The sequence below is a fragment of the Eptatretus burgeri genome, chromosome 14 (assembly GCF_056783735.1).
Source record: "Eptatretus burgeri isolate ZD-2024b chromosome 14, Ebu_testis_v1, whole genome shotgun sequence".
NCBI lineage: Eukaryota > Metazoa > Chordata > Myxini > Myxiniformes > Myxinidae > Eptatretus > Eptatretus burgeri.
Genome location: NC_140974.1, coordinates 57,208,124 through 57,230,714, shown reverse-complemented (window position 1 = coordinate 57,230,714; position 22,591 = coordinate 57,208,124). Strand labels below are relative to the sequence as shown.

The following is a 22,591-nucleotide window of genomic DNA, read 5'->3' as shown; positions in this document are numbered from 1 at the left end:
GAAGGTGGATAGCAGAGGGGGTGGTGATCAGATTCAGGAAAGTATTGAGACTTGTATGGATTGGGCAAACGATTGGCAGATGGAATTTAACCTGAGCAAGTGTAAGGTGTTGGGGATGAGAAAGAACAATGAAAATAGAGATTACAGGATGCAAGCGGTAATTTTGGAGCGTGTCACACAGGAGAAGGATCTGGGGGTGGTAATAGATATGAGAGGTAAGCAGGCAGCACAATGCCAGGCAGCTGTAGATAAAGCAAATCTGGTTTTAGGTTGTTTTCGGAGGGGAATAAATTGTAAAACAAAGGAGGTGGTTTTAACATTGTACAGGAATTTAGTGGGCCACATCGAGAATATTGTGTTCGGTTTTGGTCACAACTTAGGAAGGACATAGATGCCATGGAGAGGGTTCAGCACAGGGCTGCGAGATCGATTCCAGGCCTAGCTAGACTCAGCTATGCGGAGTGGCTGAATGAGACAGGGCTTTATACGCTGGAAAGGAGACGGTTACGAGGAGATATGATCGAGATGTTTAAGATGATGAAGGGTACAGACAAAATTAATGCAGAATAAGTATTCAGCACAATAAATAGCGATAGGACCAGAGGCTATCGCCTGAAGGTAATGAAGAGGAGAGCTAAGATGGTAGTAAGGCAAGGGTCTTTTACTCAGAGAGTAGTTACCTCTGCCCACTGCATGAAGATGTCTGAAGACACTTTTTTTTTTTAGCAGGCAGAACTGCTGCTAAGCTCAATTCTGCAGTTCATATTTTGAAATTTGGCTCAGGTTAAGAGATTTTCAAGCTCATCGCATTTTAGTTGTAATTAAAGAAAGGCACGAACACCGCCCGGAGAGTTGTGGGGGGGTCTTTTGAATTTTATGCACTTTGACCCAATTATTCATGAGGCTTCTCCATATTTTCATCGTGATGGTTTGTTGGATATTTGATGACAAACGTTTAAATAGTAAAAAAAGTTCTGCAATGGACACATGACCACACACGCGCGATTGCAAAACCCGATCTCCCGCTACGCCGGGCGACGGGCTTACAAATAAAGTCTTTCATAAACACTCTACATCCAATAACACATGGCTTACGAATAAACCACAGTAACCATGCATGGTAGACCATCGGTATTGAGATGATTGTTTGTGTGGTTGTTCCTTCACAACCCTACAGAATTAATTCCCCATAAAGGTACGAGCTGTACACCTGCTCAATGCTCCAGGTCTCTTCTACACCTTCCTCGGCACCATCTTGCCCCTTCTCTCCCACAAGATCCACTCTCGGGTATGAAAGTGATGGGTTTCTCATGCATACTTGCACCATGTTTCTGTGTGCGCGTCGTGCCGGAAGTATGCACCGCACATCAGTACAACACTCTGTGAAGGGCATGTCCCAAACTGATCTGCGAGGCAACATCTATGTCTTCATTTGCACAAATAAGACACTCGGCTCTTCATTCTTATTTGTGAGTATTATCATTGATAGTTATTTCTGTTGGTAGTTTAACTCATAATAAGAATGATCTTCGATCTTGAAGAACACCTAAACTCCGTATAGCCAGACCCAGGCTGTGTTTAAGCATCATGGTCTGGACTAAAGTCTGGCTCGAGTCACTTTTTATTAAATATGATCTCACCAAGTTGAGTGATGATACTGTGGAAAAGATAAGTTATGATTAACATTTAGATGTGCTCACTACGTCTCCCTGCTCGAAGGCGAGGATGGTTTTGGATTCCCATTTTTCCAGCATCCTTAATCAGTCTCCAAGCAGACCTTCACACCTAAAGCATCATTTTGGAAATAAATTATCGTGAGGATGTCAAGGCACACACTTTGCAATTCAAATTTGTGAGTTAAGAAAGTTTTATCCTCCACTATCAGATGTAATTAATAATTTCATCTTCGGATAAAACATCTCACAGAGGTATGTGGAACCAAAGTAGGCCTTCACCTTGAGGGTACACGACGTCAGAAGAGGGTACTTCTCTCTGTTTACAAGTCCCCAAAAGTCTTTATCCCTTGACCCAGCTTTCAGCTGTCATTTTGTATGATTATTTTTTGTGACCCATGGCTGCCACATTTTTAAATTCAACAATGGTACAGAATCTCAGCTTTTCTCACTCTATCTCTATATTTAATTTTGATTTTTTTTATCTAAAAGATCGACTTTTCAAGACTCAGGGATCGACCTGTCGATAGTGATGGACTGGTTTGAGACCACTGCCCGACAGCCTCTTTACCACTCGGATAACTCATTGATTAAAACTTTCATAAGTCAAGAGAGTCTTACCAAATGACCCAAGCCTTCACGTTTACATGAGGATCATGTCGCACTCCTTCCAGCCCAGCCAAAGGGTTTTTACCAAACTAAGTGTCAGGAAAGTGTATGCCTGATGTTGGCTTAATGGTTAGGATTGTGGACTTGTTGATCCGAAGGTCCGAAGTTGATTCAATACCAGGTGGGCTTAACTCAGCCTGTCATCCTTCTGAGGTTGGCAAAATGAGTAGCAGCATGCTGGGATGATTGAGCCATTTGAGTATCCTCTTATCTGCCAGAGTGGTGACTTGTCCAGGATTGTGCCCAATAGCCCAGGAGACTGCTTTGACAGCACCAATGCTCTGCACAGAGTATGGTCCTGATGGATGGATGGATGGAGAATGACATTTAACTTAAGCACACTCAGTATTAGAGAGTGTCTGAAAGATTTTTTTTCCCCTTGTCAGAAGTTTCGAGACAGACCATACTTCTCTTCCAATGATGTCAGAAAAAGAACACACCACTGGGAAAAATGCTGCAATGGTTGGAAACTGCAGAGAAAAGGACTCACACCTGTCTCACTCCTCCACGTGCCAAGTTTTGATTGTGTAGGCCAACAATCCAACGTCCTAGTTTTCACCATAACCAAGTCCATCTTGAACGACACCCTGAGACATCCTCCTCTCGGCCGGACCATTTCCGGTAATGGATGGCTCAATAATGTACACATAAAAGATTGGATTAGTTGTTTAGTCTCTGGTTCTGGATCGACTTTGACGGACCAGGAATGGGCCGGGCCACAAGGAAAAGTGGAAACTCTCCCACTTCCTCAATCTCTCAGGTTTCACCATTATTTCACACGTACAAAGGTGACCCGTTTGAAACATTTGACAAGTCATTGTTCACCTTTGACAATTTCATCTTCGTCATGGCAGTGTCCTGCAAATGTATCTCAAAGTATGAATTGTTTCGCAGATTCTGCTGCACCGATCTCAGGACCTACGGCTGCTTCAGAGCTCCGTCCCTCTCGATGTACTTCCCACCGAGTTGGGGGGCCAAGTGTCGACCCTCGACATGTTAAGTGCTGCGTGGGCACATCGCGTGCTGCACTCCGAGCGAATGTTGCTAGCCTTGGGGCCACGGCACGCGGAGGTGTGCCCCTGCGCTGATGATCAAGGATGCTGATCGGTAAAAGGGTGTGAGCACTTGTGAAGTTAACTAAAGTGTCATACTTCTGCCACTCCTCATCCTTTCCGAGTGCACATTGATCTAATTCTGACGTCACACCATCCTGACGTTTCGGCAAATGCCAAATACGAAAGCAGACATTTCAACTGACAACGATTAAAATGGCTTCTACAGGAATAAAACTTTAAAAAAAACAGCAAACTTCAATCAGGTCAAATGTGAAAGGTTCCCTCAACCAGGTTATTTTTTTCTTCGATGATAAACATAATGAGCTTGTCAGAACCACCAAGGGTTATATGATCAATGGATGTATTTTTCAGCGATTGGAAGTGGAGTAGAATTATTGTTGATAAATCAATCTTGAATGAGGCTTTTTCTAATCACTAGACTTAGATCTATGTTGACGATCCATGATATTATTGCGGTTTTGGAAATGTACCCTGGGGGGAACATTCATGTCCACAAAGGATTCCCAAGAATGAGTTATTTCATCAATTTATGTGGAAGGTAGATCTTTGCCCCTTGTCCAGGGGTTTGTGGGAATGTTTTGAGGTTAGTCTGTGAATCCCCGGTGTGGTCTTCTCCAGTGACCCCCCCCCCCTTTCCAATCTGTCTTTCTCAATCCACTTCACCAAACCTCAATTCAATAACCCCTCTTCTTCACCTCATCGGTCTTACCTTCAACCCTGCAGGTTTATTCTCATCCTTCAGTCCATCTGTATCCCTCTCCATCACCACTCCATTCACGCATTATTTTATTAAGCACATTCCATCCATCGGGACCATACTCTGTGCAGAGCGTTGGTGCTGCCAAAGCAGTCTCCTTGGCCATTGGACACAATCCTGGATGGGTCGCCTTCTCCGACACAGTATACCAGCATGCTGGCACTCATTTTGCCGACCTCAGAAGGATGACAGGCAGAGTCAACCCCATCTGGTATTAATTCAACAGCCGAGTATGGTTTGAACTCAGGATCCTCGGATCCCAAGCTCACCACCCTAACCATTAAGCCAACACCAGGCTATAAAATCTACACCCCCCCCCCCCGCATTACCTGTTGCCAAAAAGCGCAAAGTAATTGGGATTCGCTTTGCAGGTGAGATGGCACCCCTGAATGTCGCGTTTTCTCCTTGCTATATATGTACTGACATGCTCCACTACCTCATTAAAGAGTATTTGCAGAATACTTTGTTCCTGTGGTCAAAAAATTATAAAAATAGGACCACTAGACCTGAAGCTTATGTGGGCCCCGGCCAAATGTTGTAACCCAAATTTGGTAGCATTCTGACCGTTACCTCAGGAGAAGAAGATTTTGTAAGGAATTTGCAGGACGGGCATTTTGGCACACGTCCGGTTATGTCATCGACATGGCCTCCACAATTTAACACCAGGACACTGAACTAATGTTGTAACCTAAATTTGGTAGCATTCTGACAGGTGGGTCTGGAGACGATGATTTTTGAAGGAATTTACGCGATTTTCTCAAAAATTGACCAAGTCGGCCATTTTAACACACTTCCGGTCAAGTGATCGGCATGACCTTCGCAATTCAACATCCTTACCCTGGCCTAATGTTTCACCCAAATTTGGTGGCTTTCTGACTGGTGGGTCTGGAGAAGAAGATTTTTGAAGAAATTTACTGTCAGTCATTTTCCATCCATCCATCCATTGGGACCATACTCTGTGCAGAGCGTTGGTGCTGCCGAAGCAGTCTCCTTGGCTATTGGGCATAACCCTGGACAGGTCGCCACTCCAACACAGTACACCAGCAAGCTGGCACTCATCTTTGCCGACCTTGGAAGGATGACAGGCAGAGTCAACCCGAGTTGGTATTAATGCAACAGCCGAGTGGAATTTGAAGTCAAGATCCAAGGATCCCAAGCCCACCACCCCTAACCATTAAACCAACACCAGGCATTCAGCCATTTTGACCTACTTAAAGTCATGTGACTGGAACAAGCTTTGCAATTCCTGCAAAGTTCGTTTTACAGAGAGGAATGTTGCTGCCAAATTTCAGCCGGATCGGCCCAGCAGTTTGACCGGAGAAGTCGAAAACAGTAGACAGACAGATGGTGCGCGATGACAATACCTGACCTGGAATGTAAATTTTCATTCTTGAGGATTCTCAGGATTGATGATTCTCAGATTAGACAACCATGTGGTGCGCTCCTCATGTGGAATGTAAATTCCAGATAAGGGGGGACGGACACACGGATGGCAAACCTAAAGTCTCCTCCAGAGAAACTATTAGGGGACTAATAATACAAACTAGAAGGGCTCAGAATTGAGAGTTCTCAATGTGGTAACAACAATGTGGTGCGCTCCTCAGGATTGAGGATTCTCAGATTAGACAACCATGTGTTGCGCACCTCAGGATTGAGGATTCTCAAATCAGACAACAATGTGTTGCGCTCCTCAGGATTGAGGATTCTCAAATCAGACAACCATGTGGTGTGCTCCTTCAGATGTAGGATTCTCAGATCAGACAACGATGTGGTGTGCTCCTCAGATCAGAAAACCATGTGTTGCGCTCCTCAAGATTGAGGATTCTCAAATCAGACAACAATGTGGTGCGCTCCTTAGGATGTAGGATTCTCACATCAGACAACAATGTGGTGTGCTCCTTAGGATGTAGGATTCTCAGATCAGACAACAATGTGGTGTTCTCCTCAAGATTGAGGATTCTCAAATCAGACAACCATGTGGTGTTCTCCTCAAGATTAAGGATTCTCAAATCAGACAACCATGTGGTGTGCTCCTTAGGATGTAGGATTCTCAGATCAGACAACAATGTGGTGTGCTCCTTGGGATTGAGGATTCTCAGATCAGAAAACCATGTGTTGCACTCCTCAGGATTGAGGATTCTCAAATCAGACAACAATGTGGTGCGCTCCATAGGATGTAGGATTTTCAGATCAGACAACAACGTGGTGCACTCGTCAGGAATGAGGATTCTCAAATCAGACAACCATGTGGTGTGCTCCTCAAGATTGAGGATTCTCAAATCAGACAACCATGTGGTGTGCTCCTTAGGATGTAGGATTCTCAGATCAGACAACAATGTGGTGTGCTCCTCGGGATTGAGGATTCTCAGATCAGAAAACCATGTGTTGCACTCCTCAGGATTGAGGATTCTCAAATCAGACAACAATGTGGTGCGCTCCATAGGATGTAGGATTTTCAGATCAGACAACAACGTGGTGCACTCGTCAGGAATGAGGATTCTCAAATCAGACAACCATGTGGTGTGCTCCTCAAGATTGAGGATTCTCAAATCAGACAACCATGTGGTGTGCTCCTCAGGATGTAGGATTCTCACATCAGACAACAATGTGGTGCACTCCTCAGGAATGAGGATTCTCAAATCAGACAACAATGTGGTGCACTCCTCAGGATGGAGGATTCTCAGATCAGAAAACCATGTGTTGCACTCCTCAGGATTGAGGATTCTCAAATCAGACAACAATGTGGTGCGCTCCATAGGATGTAGGATTTTCAGATCAGACAACAATGTGGTGCACTCCTCAGGAATGAGGATTCTCAAATCAGACAACCATGTGGTGTGCTCCTCAGGATGTAGGATTCTCACATCAGACAACAATGTGGTGCACTCCTCAGGAATGAGGATTCTCAAATCAGACAACCATGTGGTGCACTCCTCAGGAATGAGGATTCTCAAATCAGACAACCATGTGGTGTGCTCCTCAGGATGTAGGATTCTCACATCAGACAACAATGTGGTGCACTCCTCAGGAATGAGGATTCTCAAATCAGACAACAATGTGGTGCACTCCTCAGGATGGAGGATTCTCAGATCAGAAAACCATGTGTTGCACTCCTCAGGATTGAGGATTCTCAAATCAGACAACAATGTGGTGCGCTCCATAGGATGTAGGATTTTCAGATCAGACAACAATGTGGTGCACTCCTCAGGAATGAGGATTCTCAAATCAGACAACCATGTGGTGTGCTCCTCAGGATGTAGGATTCTCACATCAGACAACAATGTGGTGCACTCCTCAGGAATGAGGATTCTCAAATCAGACAACCATGTGGTGCACTCCTCAGGAATGAGGATTCTCAAATCAGACAACCATGTGGTGCACTCCTCAGGATGGAGGATTCTCACATCAGACAACAATGGTTATTTGAACGGGAACTTCTTGATAATGGTTTACACGAATGTAACATTTAATATTTTAACATCAAATCTTCATTCCTTCTGCTGAAAGTCCCAAAATCCAGAATCGCTGCTCACCTCCACTCCTCCATTCCTCTTTTTTCCGCCTGTAAAACCAACGGCCTCACCCTCTTCAATCCCATTCTTCCCTCCAGGTCTTCAAGACGGCTGGTCACCACCATCTCAGGTCATCCCCCATTCACCATTATCTTTACTACTCCCGATCACCCTCCCCAAGCCCAATTCATTCCAAAACTCCAGTTTTTCCTTCCTGAGAGTTTGCTTCTGTATCCATCTTGCCAAATATTTGTCGAATAGTCCTGTGGGTGTCTTATATCCGTCTGCATGTAGTCGTGCGTATTGAGCTCCATTACGAGCCTTAGATCCTGTTGAAAAAAACTCGTGTTGGTGGTGGAAGTCAGTGCCAATCACACGAGTTTCGCTGTGGGCTGAGTGAGTGAGTCATTCATAAGCGACATTGAAGAAAAAAAAAATCGATATTTCCCTGTATGTCTACCGGTGTCCATTTCACATGAAAAGCGGGACGTTTCAGCAATCGGTCAGGAAGCAGGACGCGTAATGTCAAATCAGGACTGTCCCACCCAAATCGGGACTGTCCCACCAAAATCGGGACTGTCCCACCCAAATCGGGACTGTCCCATCCAAATCGGGACTGTCCCACCCAAATCGGGACTGTCCCACCCAAATCGGGACTGTCCCACCCAAATCGGGACTGTCCCACCCAAATCGGGACTGTCCCACCCAAATCGGGACTGTCCCACCCAAATCGGGACTGTCCCATCCAAATCGGGACTGTCCCACCAAAATCGGGACTGTCCCACCCAAATCGGGACTGTCCCACCAAAATCGGGACTGTCCCACCAAAATCGGGACTGTCCCACCCAAATCGGGACTGTCCCACCCAAATCGGGACTGTCCCACCAATATCGGGACTGTCCCACCCAAATCGGGACTGTCCCACCAAAATCGGGACTGTCCCACCCAAATCGGGACTGTCCCACCCAAATCGGGACTGTCCCACCCAAATCGGGACTGTCCCACCCAAATCGGGACTGTCCCACCCAAATCGGGACTGTCCCACCCAAATCGGGACTGTCCCACCCAAATCGGGACTGTCCCACCCAAATCGGGACTGTCCCATCCAAATCGGGACTGTCCCACCCAAATCGGGACTGTCCCACCAATATCGGGACTGTCCCACCCAAATCGGGACTGTCCCACCCAAATCGGGACTGTCCCACCCAAATCGGGACTGTCCCACCCAAATCGGGACTGTCCCACCCAAATCGGGACTGTCCCACCCAAATCGGGACGGTTCGACAGTATGCTCCCGATGAAAGCCATACCCATTGCGCGATTGGCAATTGCTCGTGCCAGGCGGTTAATATTTAGCAGATTGAGTAATGTGAATGTGCAACATCGGTTTGAAAAGATGACACGTGATGGTTACTACTCGTAGTATATTTACCTGTACAGTACGACAGGTCGATCATTATGTATTGCATGGTTCGTAACCAATGTTTGAAAGCAATATATATATCTTTACTTTCTCTTGTGACATTTTCTCTCGTGACCCTTTCCCTCCTTTCTGCCCTCTTTGACCCTGCATCGGTGCGTTATCCAATTGGCAAACAGGGCATGAGCACGAGACACGAGGGGTGCGTTAAATGTCAGCGGCCATGGGTGACGAGTCCCCGACAGACCGCGACGAGGTACCCAGGGCGATCGTGGACGCACGTGTCCTCTCGCTGAGAATTCGAGCGCGGAGGGAGCTCGGGGATTCCGGGGAATCGCTGCTGTGCTCGTCGCGGGAGTTCCTACTGAGATTCCTGCGCGCGCGGGACTTCCAAGAGGACGAGGCACTCAGGGTATCAGCTCACACAAAGCGAACTAGAACTGTTTAACCTTGAATAGTCCATTTACATGAGGTGTGTGTGTGAGTGTGAGTGTGAGTGTGAGTGTGAGTGTGTAAGGAAACGTACCCACAATATTTGCATACGTAAGAAGTAGATACCCTATTAATGAGTTCCTTCACACCTGATTTAATACCATCTTGGATTGACCACCTCGCTATTTGTGGAAAGTTCATGATCTAGGACCACAAAACTGACCTCACAGAGTATTTACAACCCCGAACCCGAACACCAACCCATCCCTAAAGTGTCACACATCATGTATACAACCCCCAAGATCTCCATATTCGTGTTGTGCGAATGACTCTCCCTGTATACAAAGATTCCCCCTGCTGGTCTTTGCTGAACATACCGCAGGTACTCCTCAACTACCATCGGTGGCGTCGTGAGGCTCCAGAAGTATGCTCTGAGCTGACGGCAAACTCGGTGCAGAACGTGCTCCACTCCGGGTACCTGGCGGTGCTGAACGGGCGGGACGTCCATGGTAGCCGAGTTCTTGTTTATCGAATAGGTATGTATGGAGATGTAATCCCACGATCCTGCACACCACCCAGTTACACGAATACCGCTTTACCCATCTGCATTGTGACGATACTATTTGTAATCAACAATTCAAACAAGTATGTGTAATGACCGTAGAGACCGTGCAGGCATTCCTCAGCACGAAGACTTTTTTTTGTGTACAAAGTCGAGGCTCATGTAAGAGCTGGAACACAGAATGGATCAGGATGCAAAAAGCACAAAAGAAACAGCAGAAAGAGGGGGAAACACCAACATCAAGGTTGAAGGATAAAATAGAAGAGGGTGTGGAAAGTAAAGAGGGGTAGGGGACGATGGACGGGGTGTACAAGATGAGTACGGAAGCAAAAACTGGAAATTTGGAAAGAGGTGGGCTTTGGGAAGGGGGTTGAGGGTTAATGGGGATAGAAAATATCATGGTTGTGGATGGGGGATGATCTGAGTTGGTGGCGAACAGCTATCTTGAAGACTTGGAGGGAAGCATGACAATGATAGCATTAATAATGGAATCAAGCTTGTGGTCGAACCATCGAAAATGCTAACTTATCAGTTTCATGAACTTTTTGATATCCTGAAGATGTTCCAACTCAGAGCTGTCTTGTGGTGTGTGTGTGTGCTCCTCTGTAGATCGCTGGGACCCTGAGCGAGTGTCCGCCCATGAGGCGTTCCGCATCAGTTTGATCGCCTCCGAGCTGCTTGTCCACGAGGTGGAGACACAGCGTTGCGGTGTACGCATCATATTCGATCTTCAGGGCTTGACGTTCGCACACTTGATCCAACTTGGGCCCTCGCTTATACGGAAGATCGCAGCCATTATCACGGTATGGTCTGACCTCAGAACGAGGATTGCCAGTTCTCAGTGTGCCAAAACCTCAGCAAGTGCTCCAACTTCAAAAAAATTCTATAATAGTCTAATGTGATGTTCTGGTGTACACGACCCTCCATTGTGATGCACATGGCCCTCAAATGTGATGTTCATGACTCTCTAATGTGATGTCCACGGCCCTGTAATATGATGTTCATGACCCTCTAATATGATGGAAAGGACCCTCTTATGTGATGTACACGACCCTGTAATATGATGTACAGGACCCTCTAATATGATGTGCATGACCCTCTAATATGATGGAAACGATCCTGTAATGTGATGTACAGGACCCTCTAATATGATGTGCATGACCCTCTAATATGATGGAAACGATCCTGTAATATGATGTACAGGACCCTCTAATATGATGTGCATGACCCTCTAATATGATGGAAACGATCCTGTAATGTGATGTCCACGACCCTGTAATATGATGGAAAGGACCCTCTTATGTGATGTACACGACCCTGTAATATGATGTACAGGACCCTCTAATATGATGTGCATGACCCTCTAATATGATGGAAACGATCCTGTAATGTGATAGACACGACTCTCTAATGTGATGTACACGACCCTGTAATATGATGTACAGGACCCTCTAACATGATGGACACTATCCTCTAATGTGATGTACACGACAATGTAATATGATGTACAGGATCCTCAAATATGATGGAAACAATCTTCTCATATGATGGAAACGATCTTCTAATATGATGTACACGACCCTGTAATATGATGCACATGACCATCTAAGACGATGTACACGTTCCTCTAATATGATGCACACGACCCTGTAATATGATGCACACGACCATCTAATACGATGTACACGACCCTGTAATATGACGCACACGACCCTGTAAAACATTATACACAGGACCCTCTAATATGATGTGCATGACCCTCTAATATGTTGTGCATGACCCTCTAATGTGATGGAAACGATCCTCTAATGTGATGCACACGACCCTGTAATATGATGCACACGACCCTCTAATATGATGCACACGACCATCTAATACAATGTACACGACCATCTAATATGATGCACATGACCCTCTAATATGATGTACATGACCCTGTAAAAGATTATACACAGGACCCTCTAATATGATGGAAACGATCCTCTAATATGATGTACATGACCCTGTAAAAGATTATACACAGGACCCTCTAATATGATGTACATGACCCTGTAAAAGATTATACACAGGACCCACTAATATGATGGAAACGATCCTCTAATATGATGTACATGACCCTGTAAAAGATTATACACAGGACCCTCTAATATGATGGAAACGATCCTCTAATATGATGTACATGACCCTGTAAAAGATTATACACAGGACCCACTAATATGATGCACATGACCCTCTAATATGATGTACATGACCCTGTAAAAGATTATACACAGGACCCTCTAATATGATGGAAACGATCCTCTAATATGATGTACATGACCCTGTCATATTATGCACACGACCCTCTAATATGATGTACATGACCCTGTCATATGATGCACACGACCATCTAATATGATGCACATGACCCTCTAAAACATTATACACAGGACCCTCTAATATGATGTACATGACCCTGTCATATGATGCACACGACCATCTAATATGATGCACATGACCCTCTAAAACATTATACACAGGACCCTCTAATATGATGGAAACGATCCTCTAATATGATACACATGACCCTCTAATGTGATGCTCATAAGTTGGGAATCTGTGTTGACTAGATGGAAAATTTCAACTATTATTGTCCCGAACCAATTCCTAACAGACCCTGCACTCCGGCAAGGTGTATCGTCATGGCACTAGACGTAGAAACCTCATCGTAGTAATGAATCAGAGACATTTGCACAGGATTGTCCAAAATGTCCATCAGACGCACTTCTCCAACATAATACTTTGAATCGTTGGGGAGGGGGTGGGGGGAGGAGGGGGGATATGGAGAAGGTTGAGAGAATCTTTTGGGTCTCATGTCCCAATAATTTTGGTAAAAGTATCCATGTATATAAAGTCGTGGCCAGAAATATTGACACCCTTGCACTTTTTTCAAAGAACTCACAATTTTCTCCAAAATAAGTTGAAATTGACAAAAGTATTTGGTCTCCACAATTCTTCATTTCACTGTTAATATTACAGAACCTTTGTTTTTGATTCAGAACTTAATATATCCTTTTAAATCAGAAAATAAAAAGAAATGGCGTTGACAAAGTTATTGACATCCCAGACTTAATATTTGGTAGCACAGCCTTAGGACAAAATAACTGTAGTCAAGCGCTCCCTATAGCCATGAATGAGTTTCCGACACTACCTACTGGCAGTTTGGCCCACTCTTCTTGTGAAAGCTGCTCCAGGTCTCCCAGATTTGAAGGGTACCTTCTCCTAACTGCTGTTTTCAGATCTCCCCACAGGTGTTCAATAGGATTTAGATCTTGACTCATTGCTGGCCACTTCAGAACAGTCCAGCGTTTTGTCTTGAACCATTCCTGGGTGTTTTTGAAATGTGTTTGGGGTCATTGTCCTGCTGCAAGACCCATGACCTTCGACAGAGACCCAGCTTTCTGACACTGGGTTGAACATTGCTCTCCAAAATGCCTTGGTAATCTCCTGATTTCATGATGCCATGCACACATTCAAGGTAGCACAGCAACCCCAAAACATCACTGAACCTCTTCCATGTTTGACTGGAGGGAAGGTGTTCTTTTCTTTGAAGGCTTCGTTTTGTTTTCTGAAAACAGACATTATGTGCTTTCTCAAAAAGCTCTAAATTGGTCTCATCTGTTCACAGGACATTCTCCCAGAAGGATTTTGGCTTGTTCAAATGTGTTTTGGCAAACTCCAGTCAGGCTTTCTTATGTCTCTCTCTCAGCAGTGGGGTCCCTCCTGGGTCTCCTACCACAGAACCCTCTTTCATTGAGTTGGCGATGGATGGTGCGAGTTGAAACTGTCGTACCTTGTGTCTGAAGGTCAGCTTGAATCTGTTTGGCAGTTGATCGAGGTGCTTTCTCCACCATTAAAACAATCCTTTGCTGCAATCTTCGATCAAGTTTTCTCTTGCGACCACACCCAGAGAGGTTGGCTACCATGTCATGGACTATAAAATTCCTGATAGCATTGCGTATGGTGAACACAGGAACATCAAGGTCTCTGGAGATGGATTTGTAGCCTTGAGATTGTCCATGCTTGGCTAGTCTTGTGTCTGACCTCCTCAGACAAGTCTCTGGTTTTCTTTCTTTTCTCCACGCTCATTGCGGTACATACAGTGACAAAAAACAGCAGAATGACTCCTTTTTCTCTATTCAAACTGGTTGATCGAGTGATTTTTATATTGCAGGCAACTCACCACAGTGATATACACTGGTTGACCGGCAACTCACCACAGGTGAGTTCAATTCCAAAGTGAGGGAGAATCACCTGCTTGAAATGTAATTATTTCTAACAAACTTTCAAACTAACAAAGCTACATTTCCAAGCTGGCCTTCAAAGCCAGTCGCCGACTGGGCATCCTCCGTCGTGCAAAGTACTTCCTTGGCACACCTGAGCTCCTGACCACGTACAAAGCTTTTGTCCACAGCCTGATGGAATACTGCTCTCCCCTCTGGGCTGGTACTCCCGCCTCTCACCTTTCTCGGCTTCACCCCATGAAAACCAAAACATTTAGCATAATTGGTATCTCCTACGATGAGGCTGAGTCTTTGGGTCTTTCACTTTCTCACCACAGGAAAGTCAGTGGTCTTTCTGTTTTCTACCGACTCCTCTCCGGCCTTCCCCCAACCCCTGCTTTGTCTGAGATATGCCCCCCCCCAACCCATATTTCTGCAGGATGCTCAAGGTCTGCCAGCAACCTCTCCCCCCCCCCACCTCCCCTTGGTAGTAAAACTACCAAAATCAAGAATCACTGCTCACCTTCACTCTTTCATTCCACTTTTTTCTAGTCTTTGGAACAAACTCCAACATTCTCTTCAATCCCACTCTTCCCTCCAGGTTATCAAAATAGCTGTTCACCACCATCTCTTATCTTCCCCCATCCAAAACCATGATCTTTTTTACCCCCGCCAATCCACCCCAAACCCACCTCCTTCAAATTACCTGCTTTCCTTCCTGATAGTCCCTATCATGCAAGGACCTGAAAGTCTCTCTTGTTTTACCCTGTGTACCCGCCCCATCCCTCTCCCTTCCACAGTTCTCCTCATGTCTCTGTTCCCCACTGTTTTTTCCTTCCCTCTCCCACCCCTTTTGTCCCATGTTCCCTTGGTGTGCGTTTCTGTGTGTTAGTTCTCATACAAGCCTCGACCGTGTATACAAAAAAATATATGAAAAAAAAAACTTCGAAAGGGTGCCAATAATATTGTCCGGGACATTTTAGGATTTGTGTGGAATAAGCTAAAATTTAGTAAATTTTTTCAGCTGTTTTTGTTTTGTTCTGCTGAAAGCCAAAGAAATACATGTGTGGATACCAAAAGATTTTTTAATTTCAACAATTTTCTGGAAGAAATGGTGCATTATTTGAAAAAAAGTACAAGGGCGACAATATTTTTGTGGCCATGACTGTAAATACAGGGCGTCCGAAAATGAATATCCCAAAAAGAATGTTGAATAGTTTTATTGGTATTCAAGATACTGACATTAATTTGATCCGAGTATGTGCATTAGACTTGTAAGCTTCAAATAATTTGATTTTTTTTCCCGGTATTGTTTTGATATTGGCGAATTATTAATAAACTTCTACCCATCATCTATCATCTATCGATATAAAGTTGAAAGTGTGTCTGTCTGTGTGTCTGTGTGTCTGTTTCTCTGTGACCTATGCACGCGAAAAGTACTGGACTGATCCTCACCAAACTTCACATGCTGACAGAACATGTACCCGGGAGTGTCCCGATGTAAAAGAATTGTGCTTCTGACTTCCGGTTTCTGAATTATGACGTCATCACCTGATTTTTGTAACGTTAATTTTTCAAGTTCAGCCGATTGACATGGGGCAAACGCCATTTGCAATAGAATGAAAAAATAATGCTACAGTCAATTGAAGACAATTACTTCCGACTTCACGATTTCTGAATTATGACGTCATCACCTGATTGCGTAACGTTAATTTTTCAAGTTCAGCCGATTGACATGGGGCCAATGCCATTTGCAATAGAATGAAAAAAATAATGCTACAGTCAATTGAAGACAATGACTTCTGACTTCCTGGTTTCCGAATTATGATGTCATCATCTGATTGCGTAACGTTAATTTTTCAAGTTCAGCCGATTGACATGGGACCAACGGAATTTGCTAGAGAATGAGAATTAATTAAGTCGCAAATGATGACATGAAACCAGCCTCACATTTTTGAGGCATTATGGTTTTTTATCTGATGCGGCAATAAATCTTAACATTTTTGAACTCGAGTCTTCTGCATATAAAACATGGCGGGGAAAATATAATATTATAGTGGTGATGAAAAAAAATAATAATGGTGGCAGCCTCTACAATCTTACAATTAACTGTGACATATACACCTTAAGACCCGCCGTCATCCACGGGATTCCTGTGCGGAGCACGGGTATCCCTGCTAGTTCACTATAGTCAATCTAATTCAGTGTTCAAATTCTGAGAAAACATTTTCCAACTGGCAGCTGTCAGGATGGAAGATACAACATCAACGATATGTTGTTTCAGTTCTTCAGTTGGTCGTGGGCTAAATACGCCCAATAATTAATCGAACCGTCGAGGTTGACGATAACACCGCTCGGTTATCCCGATAGTACGGAACGGGTCGCTTAAAGTGGCCCGTGTCCGAAGTCGACCTGCGGCGAGGTGCGATCGCCCGGTCTACCCTCCGTGTGGGTACTTAGGTAGGTCGAATTTGGCGAGCAACCCTATCCCACGCGGGGGGCCGATTGGCACGATCGTGGTGAGGCCGAAAGGCCCACCCGTGCCTAGTTCCCGGCGTTAGTCCGAGAGGGTCACGACGGGATTGTCCGTCCGGTGGGCGATGTGCCGCGATTCGAGTTACGTGGCCGCCAGCACGCCGGCGGGCGCGAATCAGCAACACTGTTGTCAGGAGTGGGACACAAACCCATCCCCCTCCTCGCGGCACTGGTATCGGAGAGCGGGAAAACGGGCTCTCCTGTCTCCAGCTAAATTCACGGGAATCGGTCCAGGGGTGAGAGGAGCGACCCCCGATTCCCTCCAAATTACGAGTGATTTAAATTAACCCTTTACGAGAAATAAGATGGCGTCTCAAGGCGAGCGGGAGCCGGGGGTATTAGGAATGGATTTAGAATATGTAGAATCCATGGTCCAGGATGAAATCCCCGTGCAGGAAATGTTGGTTGTGCAGGAACACGAACTCGCCCAACTGAACCCAGAGCCCAAAATAGGTGCGGCGGCGGCCGCGGTGTATGACACCTCCCCTCCCCCTCTCCACCAAAACCCCCCGATCCTTGCCGAATCGGCTCACCCAAGCGCACCCGACATGGCCCAGCTATGCGCCATGCTGGCGGCAATGACAGCAAGGATGGATACAAACACAAATGAAATGAAAAACGAAATAAAAGGCATGAACAAGCAAATGAACGGAATGAAAACTAATATGGAAACAAATACGCAAGGAATGAAGGAAGAAATGAAAGAGCTGCGGGGTGAGACGCAGAACATGGGCCGAAGCCTGCAGGCGGGCATGAAGGCCGTTACCAGGGAGTTTAAAATGGCGACTCCACGTGTGGGAGCGAACGAGCTGGGAGGGAGTGCAACGGCTGTCAGGCCCGCGGTGGAGGCGGGTGACAAAGTAATTCGGGGGACGTGTTGGGCGAGGGTCGTGACGGAAAAAGTGACGGTGACCGAGAGGGAAAAACTAATTGGGGTGACGGAGACGTGCACGAGGGAGATAACAAGGGAAGAGACGGAAATAATAGTTGAGACAAGGGAGGTAAAGGGTGAAGAGGTGACTGAGTTGGCAGAGACACGGGAGATGGGAACGATAGAGGGAAGACTACACGAGGAAGACGGGGATAGAGACGCACACACACACACACAGAGGTAGTGGAGGACAATGGGGGTGAGCTGGTGAACTGGGTGGAGACCCAGTGCGAGCAGCAGGATGGCCTCCTCCAGGAACGAGGGGAGGGAGTATGCCCCCTTGAGGCGAATCACGACCAGGTGGGTTCGGTCGTGCTTTGCGAGTTCGAGGGGAGGAGTGCTGCGAACGGGTGCACGGAGAGCTTGGGGGGTATAGAGGCCCCGGAGACCCTTGTGGGGACACGATCCCCAGTGTGGTTGTCCCGGTGTGTGTGGTGCAAGGTGTGAGTGCGTCCCCGTGTGTGGAAGCGACCCCGTGTGTGAGTGGTGTGGTGGCGAGTGTGCCGGAGTGTGTGCTTCCCAGCACGCCGTGTGTGGATGAGACACCGCGGGCGAGTGCCCCCGCATGTGTGAGTGGTGTGGTTTGTGTGAGGGAAATGGCACGAGTGAGTGAAAGGCCGCGAGTGAGTGGAGCCACGTGTGCAAGGGAAATGGCATGCGTGAGTGAGCGGCCGAGTGTGAGAGAGACAGCGTGTGCAAGGTCGCTGTGTGTGACGGAGATGTCGGTGGGCATGTGTGAACATGCAGCCGCGTCTCCCGGGGTGAATGTAATGGAATGGTGTATGAGCGTCGTAACACGCAGGTGTGCGTGGGTGGAATGGAGACGGCGACATGTGAGGGACAAAAGCCGGGTAGCGGCTGTAGCTGTTTCGGGGACCGTGCCGGGTTCACCCAGCAGCGAGCGTGAGGTCCGTGCTGTGCAACGCACGAGGCCCCTGAAATGAAGACGAGAGAAGAACCTTCAGAGTGTAGGCTTTATTCCATTTGATTGGAGCCGCTTCTACGGGCACACCAGGAAATACAGACGCAGCATGGAGTACATAAGCAGTAAGGTATACACGCGCAACTAATCACCGCAAAATAAATCAGTATTATATATAAATCAGTATTCTCACCATTCAATGAGCACCAAGTGAGCCGCCGACATAAAACGACAATGCCCCTGGGACAATCCCGCCGACCGAGCCGAACCTCAGCTTTATCTCTTCTGTGCTCGAGCCGGGCAACATGTGATCACACGTCACGACCTTCAATTCACCACATTCTCCCCGTCTTTAAAATGTAACTAGAGGCCCAGCTAACGCACCATGATTACTTCAGCGCTATAGCAGTATACATTTCAAGCAATGCGAACTATCTAAACTACAGAAGCATACATGCCAAGCAGTGAGGATTATTTTGAGTCGTAGGAGCATGGTAATGAGCATCGATATATTATGTAACGAGCATATAGGAGCATGAGCATCGAGGATGCCGATAATCCCCTTTACAGATTGAGTCGGCAAGGGGGTATTATTCGTCGACCTCTCCGGGAGTAGATGGCGGTTTCACTTGAGGAAGGCTTCCGATCCTCTTGGTGAGCCTCGACTCGTGCCGGAGATGACTCCCCGATCGCTCTCGGGTGGAACGCGGTAGCTCCGTCGTCACCCTTCTCGGGTGGAGTCCCTGGGGGGGGGGGGGAACACCTGGGGAGGGGATGTCAGAGGGAGGAGTGCCAGATGGTGGTGTACCTGCGGGAGGAGTACCTGAGGGAGCCAAATGGCGAACCGACACAGTGGTCTCCCTGCCATCCGGGAGCCTGACATGAGCATACTCTGGATTAGTATCGATGAGTTCGACCTCTTCCACCATGGGTTCATACTTGCTTTGTCGTACCAGGCGTTTCATGAACACTGTTCCGGGATGGGTTAGCCAGTTGGGCACCGATTGGCCGTCAACATAACGTCGTTGGTAAGTAAACATTCGTTTGTGAGGAGTTGCATTGGTGGACGTGCAGAGCAAAGAGCGTATGGAATTCAGAGCGTCAGGAAGGGTAACCTCCCACCGCTCGGGGCCCAGTCCTCTTGATTTCAACGCCAGAGTTACGGCTTTCCAAATGACTCCGTTATACCGTTCCACCTGCCCATTACCCTGTGGGTTGTAACCCGTCGTTCGACTAGTTGCTATGCCGTGCTCTAATAGGAATTGTTTTAGCCCGGCCGACATGAAACACGGCCCTCTGTCTGAATGTATGTACGAAGGTTTCCCAAACATAGCGAAGAGGTCAGACAGACATTTCACGACAGTGCCCGAGGTCATATCCGAGCACGGAAATGCGAAAGGGAACCTTGAATACTCATCAACAACAGTGAATATGTATCTGTTGTCTGTCTCGGTCGGCAGGGGCCCTTTGAAGTCAATGTTTAGTCTCTCGAAGGGAGAAGTGGCCTTGATCAATCTGCCAGAAGCCGCACCATAGAATCTGGGTTTTAGTTCAGCACAAACAGGGCATGAAGCATTCATTTGTTTAATATCTTCAATAGAATAGGGCAGGTTCTGTCTGCGCACGAAATGTGCCATTCTGGTTACCCCCGGGTGGCACAGAGACACATGGAGGTCTTGCAAAGCCCGACTGATTGTCGCCGAGCAGTAGACCCGAGAGAAGGTATCTGCAGCAGGGTTTTCCCTCCCGGGCCGGTAAACAATGTCGTAACTGTAGCAAGCTAGGTCTATCCGCCATCTCATAATTTTTTCATTCTTAATTTTCCCGTTATTTTTCCCATCAAACATGAATGCCACGGATCGTTGGTCCGTAACGAGCGTGAAGTGGTTTCCCAGTAAATAATGTCTCCATTTACGCAGCGCTTCGACGATGGCGTACGCCTCCTTCTCTATTGCCGAGTGTCTCTGCTCGCTTCCAGAGAGAGTTCTCGAGAAGAACGCGACGGGTCGCCCAGACTGATTAAGCGTAGCAGCTACCGCGTGATCTGAAGCATCTGTTTCCACCACGAAGGGCACCGAGCTATCGATCGATAATACCATGGAATTACTGATATCGTCTTTGAGGTTGTGGAAAGCTGTTACAACAGCGGCATCTGGTGGAAAGTTTTTGCAATGCTCTAGGGGATGTATTTTCTCGGAGTATTGCGAAATCCATCTTGCATAGTAAGCGAACATGCCGATCACCCGGCGCATTGTCTGCAGGTCCTGAGGTGGGGGTAGCTCACGAAGTGGGCGCAATCGTTCAGGATCAGGCTTAATCGTGCCGTCGGCTATCGTGTAGCCGAGGTCAATTGACCTTGCCGAGAATACGCATTTCTCGTAGTTGAGAGTCAGATTATATTTTCTAGCAATGCTCAAGAATCTGTCCAGATTCATGTCATGTTCCCCCTGATCCCTACCGCACACTGTGACATTGTCCACGTAAACAAAAGTGTCTTTGAGGTTTTCATCTGAGATGATGTCGTCCATAACCCGTTGGAAGCAAGCTACTCCATTCGTGACACCGAATGGAATCCTCCTGAATTGGAAGAGGCGCCTACCTGCCTGGAATGCGGTGTAAGGTTTGTCTTCCTCTCGGATGGGAATTTGATTATAGGCGCTTCGCAAATCGATGGTGCTGAATATCTTATAATTGGCCACGCGTTCGACCATCTCGTCTATGCGCGGCAGGGGGTAGGCGTCGAGTTGGGTGAAGCGATTGACCGTTTGGGAATAATCGACAACCATTCGTTTCTTATGGTTCTGGCTGCTGGTCACCAACACCTGTGCGCGCCATGGCGAATCGCTCGGTTCTATAATTCCTTCTTCCAGTAATCGCTTGGTTTCTGAAGTGATGAAATTCATGTCAGCAGTGGTATATCGCCGCGATTTGATCGCTATCGGTTTGCAGACCGGCGACAAGTTAGCGAACAGCTGGGGGGACGTTACCTCTGCGGTAGTCAAGGCATTTAAAATTAGACGAGGTTCGCTTCCTCCAAAGGATATTTCGACGCTCGTGTGCTGCTTGAGGACATTATGACCCAGAATTACGTCTGCGCATAAATCACGAAGCACCAGTACCCTTACATCCCGATGCGTGTACCCTTTTACGTCCAATTCAACATTGCAGTACCCTCGTACGCGGGACTGTAGTGATGTGGCGGCCATGCATACCGTATTGTCTGTCGGGTGGATCTTCCATTTCCTGCCCTTCACTAGCGAGCTGTTGACGAAACTTTCAGAGCTACCGGTATCAATCAGTGCCTCAGCCATATGCCCGTTAATTCGTACGTTGATGATAGCCTTGGATAGATTCCCCGGGGAGGCTGCAGTTAGTTTCTTTTGCGAGTAGAGAGCCGCAGAAGTGGGTTTATTTCTCCTTAGAGTAGATTTACATACCCTGGCATAATGCCCTTTCTTGTCACAATTCATGCATGTGGCATCTCTGGCGGGGCATTTGTGGCGGCGGTGTCTTTTGTACCCACAAAAGAAGCATTTACCAACCGGAGCAGTTGCTGAGGAGTTTGACGTGGTCTGGGTATCCGGCTCCTCGGGTGTTTCTCCATCCCCTGTGTCTGGCTGTGTCTGTGTCAGTGGGGTTCCTTGAGTTCCCACCGTAGCAGCGTTCATTAGCAGCATCGGTGTCCCAAATGACTCAGATTGCTGCTGAGCCGTATCCATCGCTCGAGCCTGATCGACTACCTTTTCAAGAGTGGGTTGCGCTTTCTCTAGTAAGCGTTGCCGTATGTGGGCTGATCTAAGTCCTTGGATAAATGCCTCCCGGGTCGCTTCATTTCGGTGT

General features: G+C 46.8%; 1 protein-coding gene and 1 long non-coding RNA gene across 3 annotated transcripts in view; one reads left to right on the top strand and one right to left on the bottom strand.

The window, feature by feature from the left end:
* The window catches only part of LOC147013301 (uncharacterized), a 31,514-nt gene extending 21,740 nt beyond the window's left edge, over nucleotides 1-9,774 (bottom strand). The window contains exon 1 of the long non-coding RNA XR_015051256.1: nucleotides 9,638-9,774. This is a non-coding gene — a long non-coding RNA (uncharacterized LOC147013301). The remainder of the gene's footprint in view (nucleotides 1-9,637) is intronic.
* LOC147013300 (alpha-tocopherol transfer protein-like) overlaps nucleotides 1-22,591 on the top strand; it is a 58,554-nt gene that overhangs the window by 8,671 nt on the left and 27,292 nt on the right. The window contains exons 3-6 of one of the 2 annotated variants that reach the window (XM_085854998.1): nucleotides 1,178-1,288; nucleotides 9,287-9,519; nucleotides 9,922-10,075; nucleotides 10,711-10,904. In XM_085854998.1, coding sequence (XP_085711124.1) covers nucleotides 9,319-9,519; nucleotides 9,922-10,075; nucleotides 10,711-10,904 — 549 coding nt within the window. In that variant the 5' untranslated portion in view covers nucleotides 1,178-1,288; nucleotides 9,287-9,318. Of the gene's footprint in view, nucleotides 1-1,177; nucleotides 1,289-9,019; nucleotides 9,158-9,286; nucleotides 9,520-9,921; nucleotides 10,076-10,710; nucleotides 10,905-22,591 lie in introns of those variants that run through there. The other variant, XM_085854999.1, reaches the window with a different exon arrangement.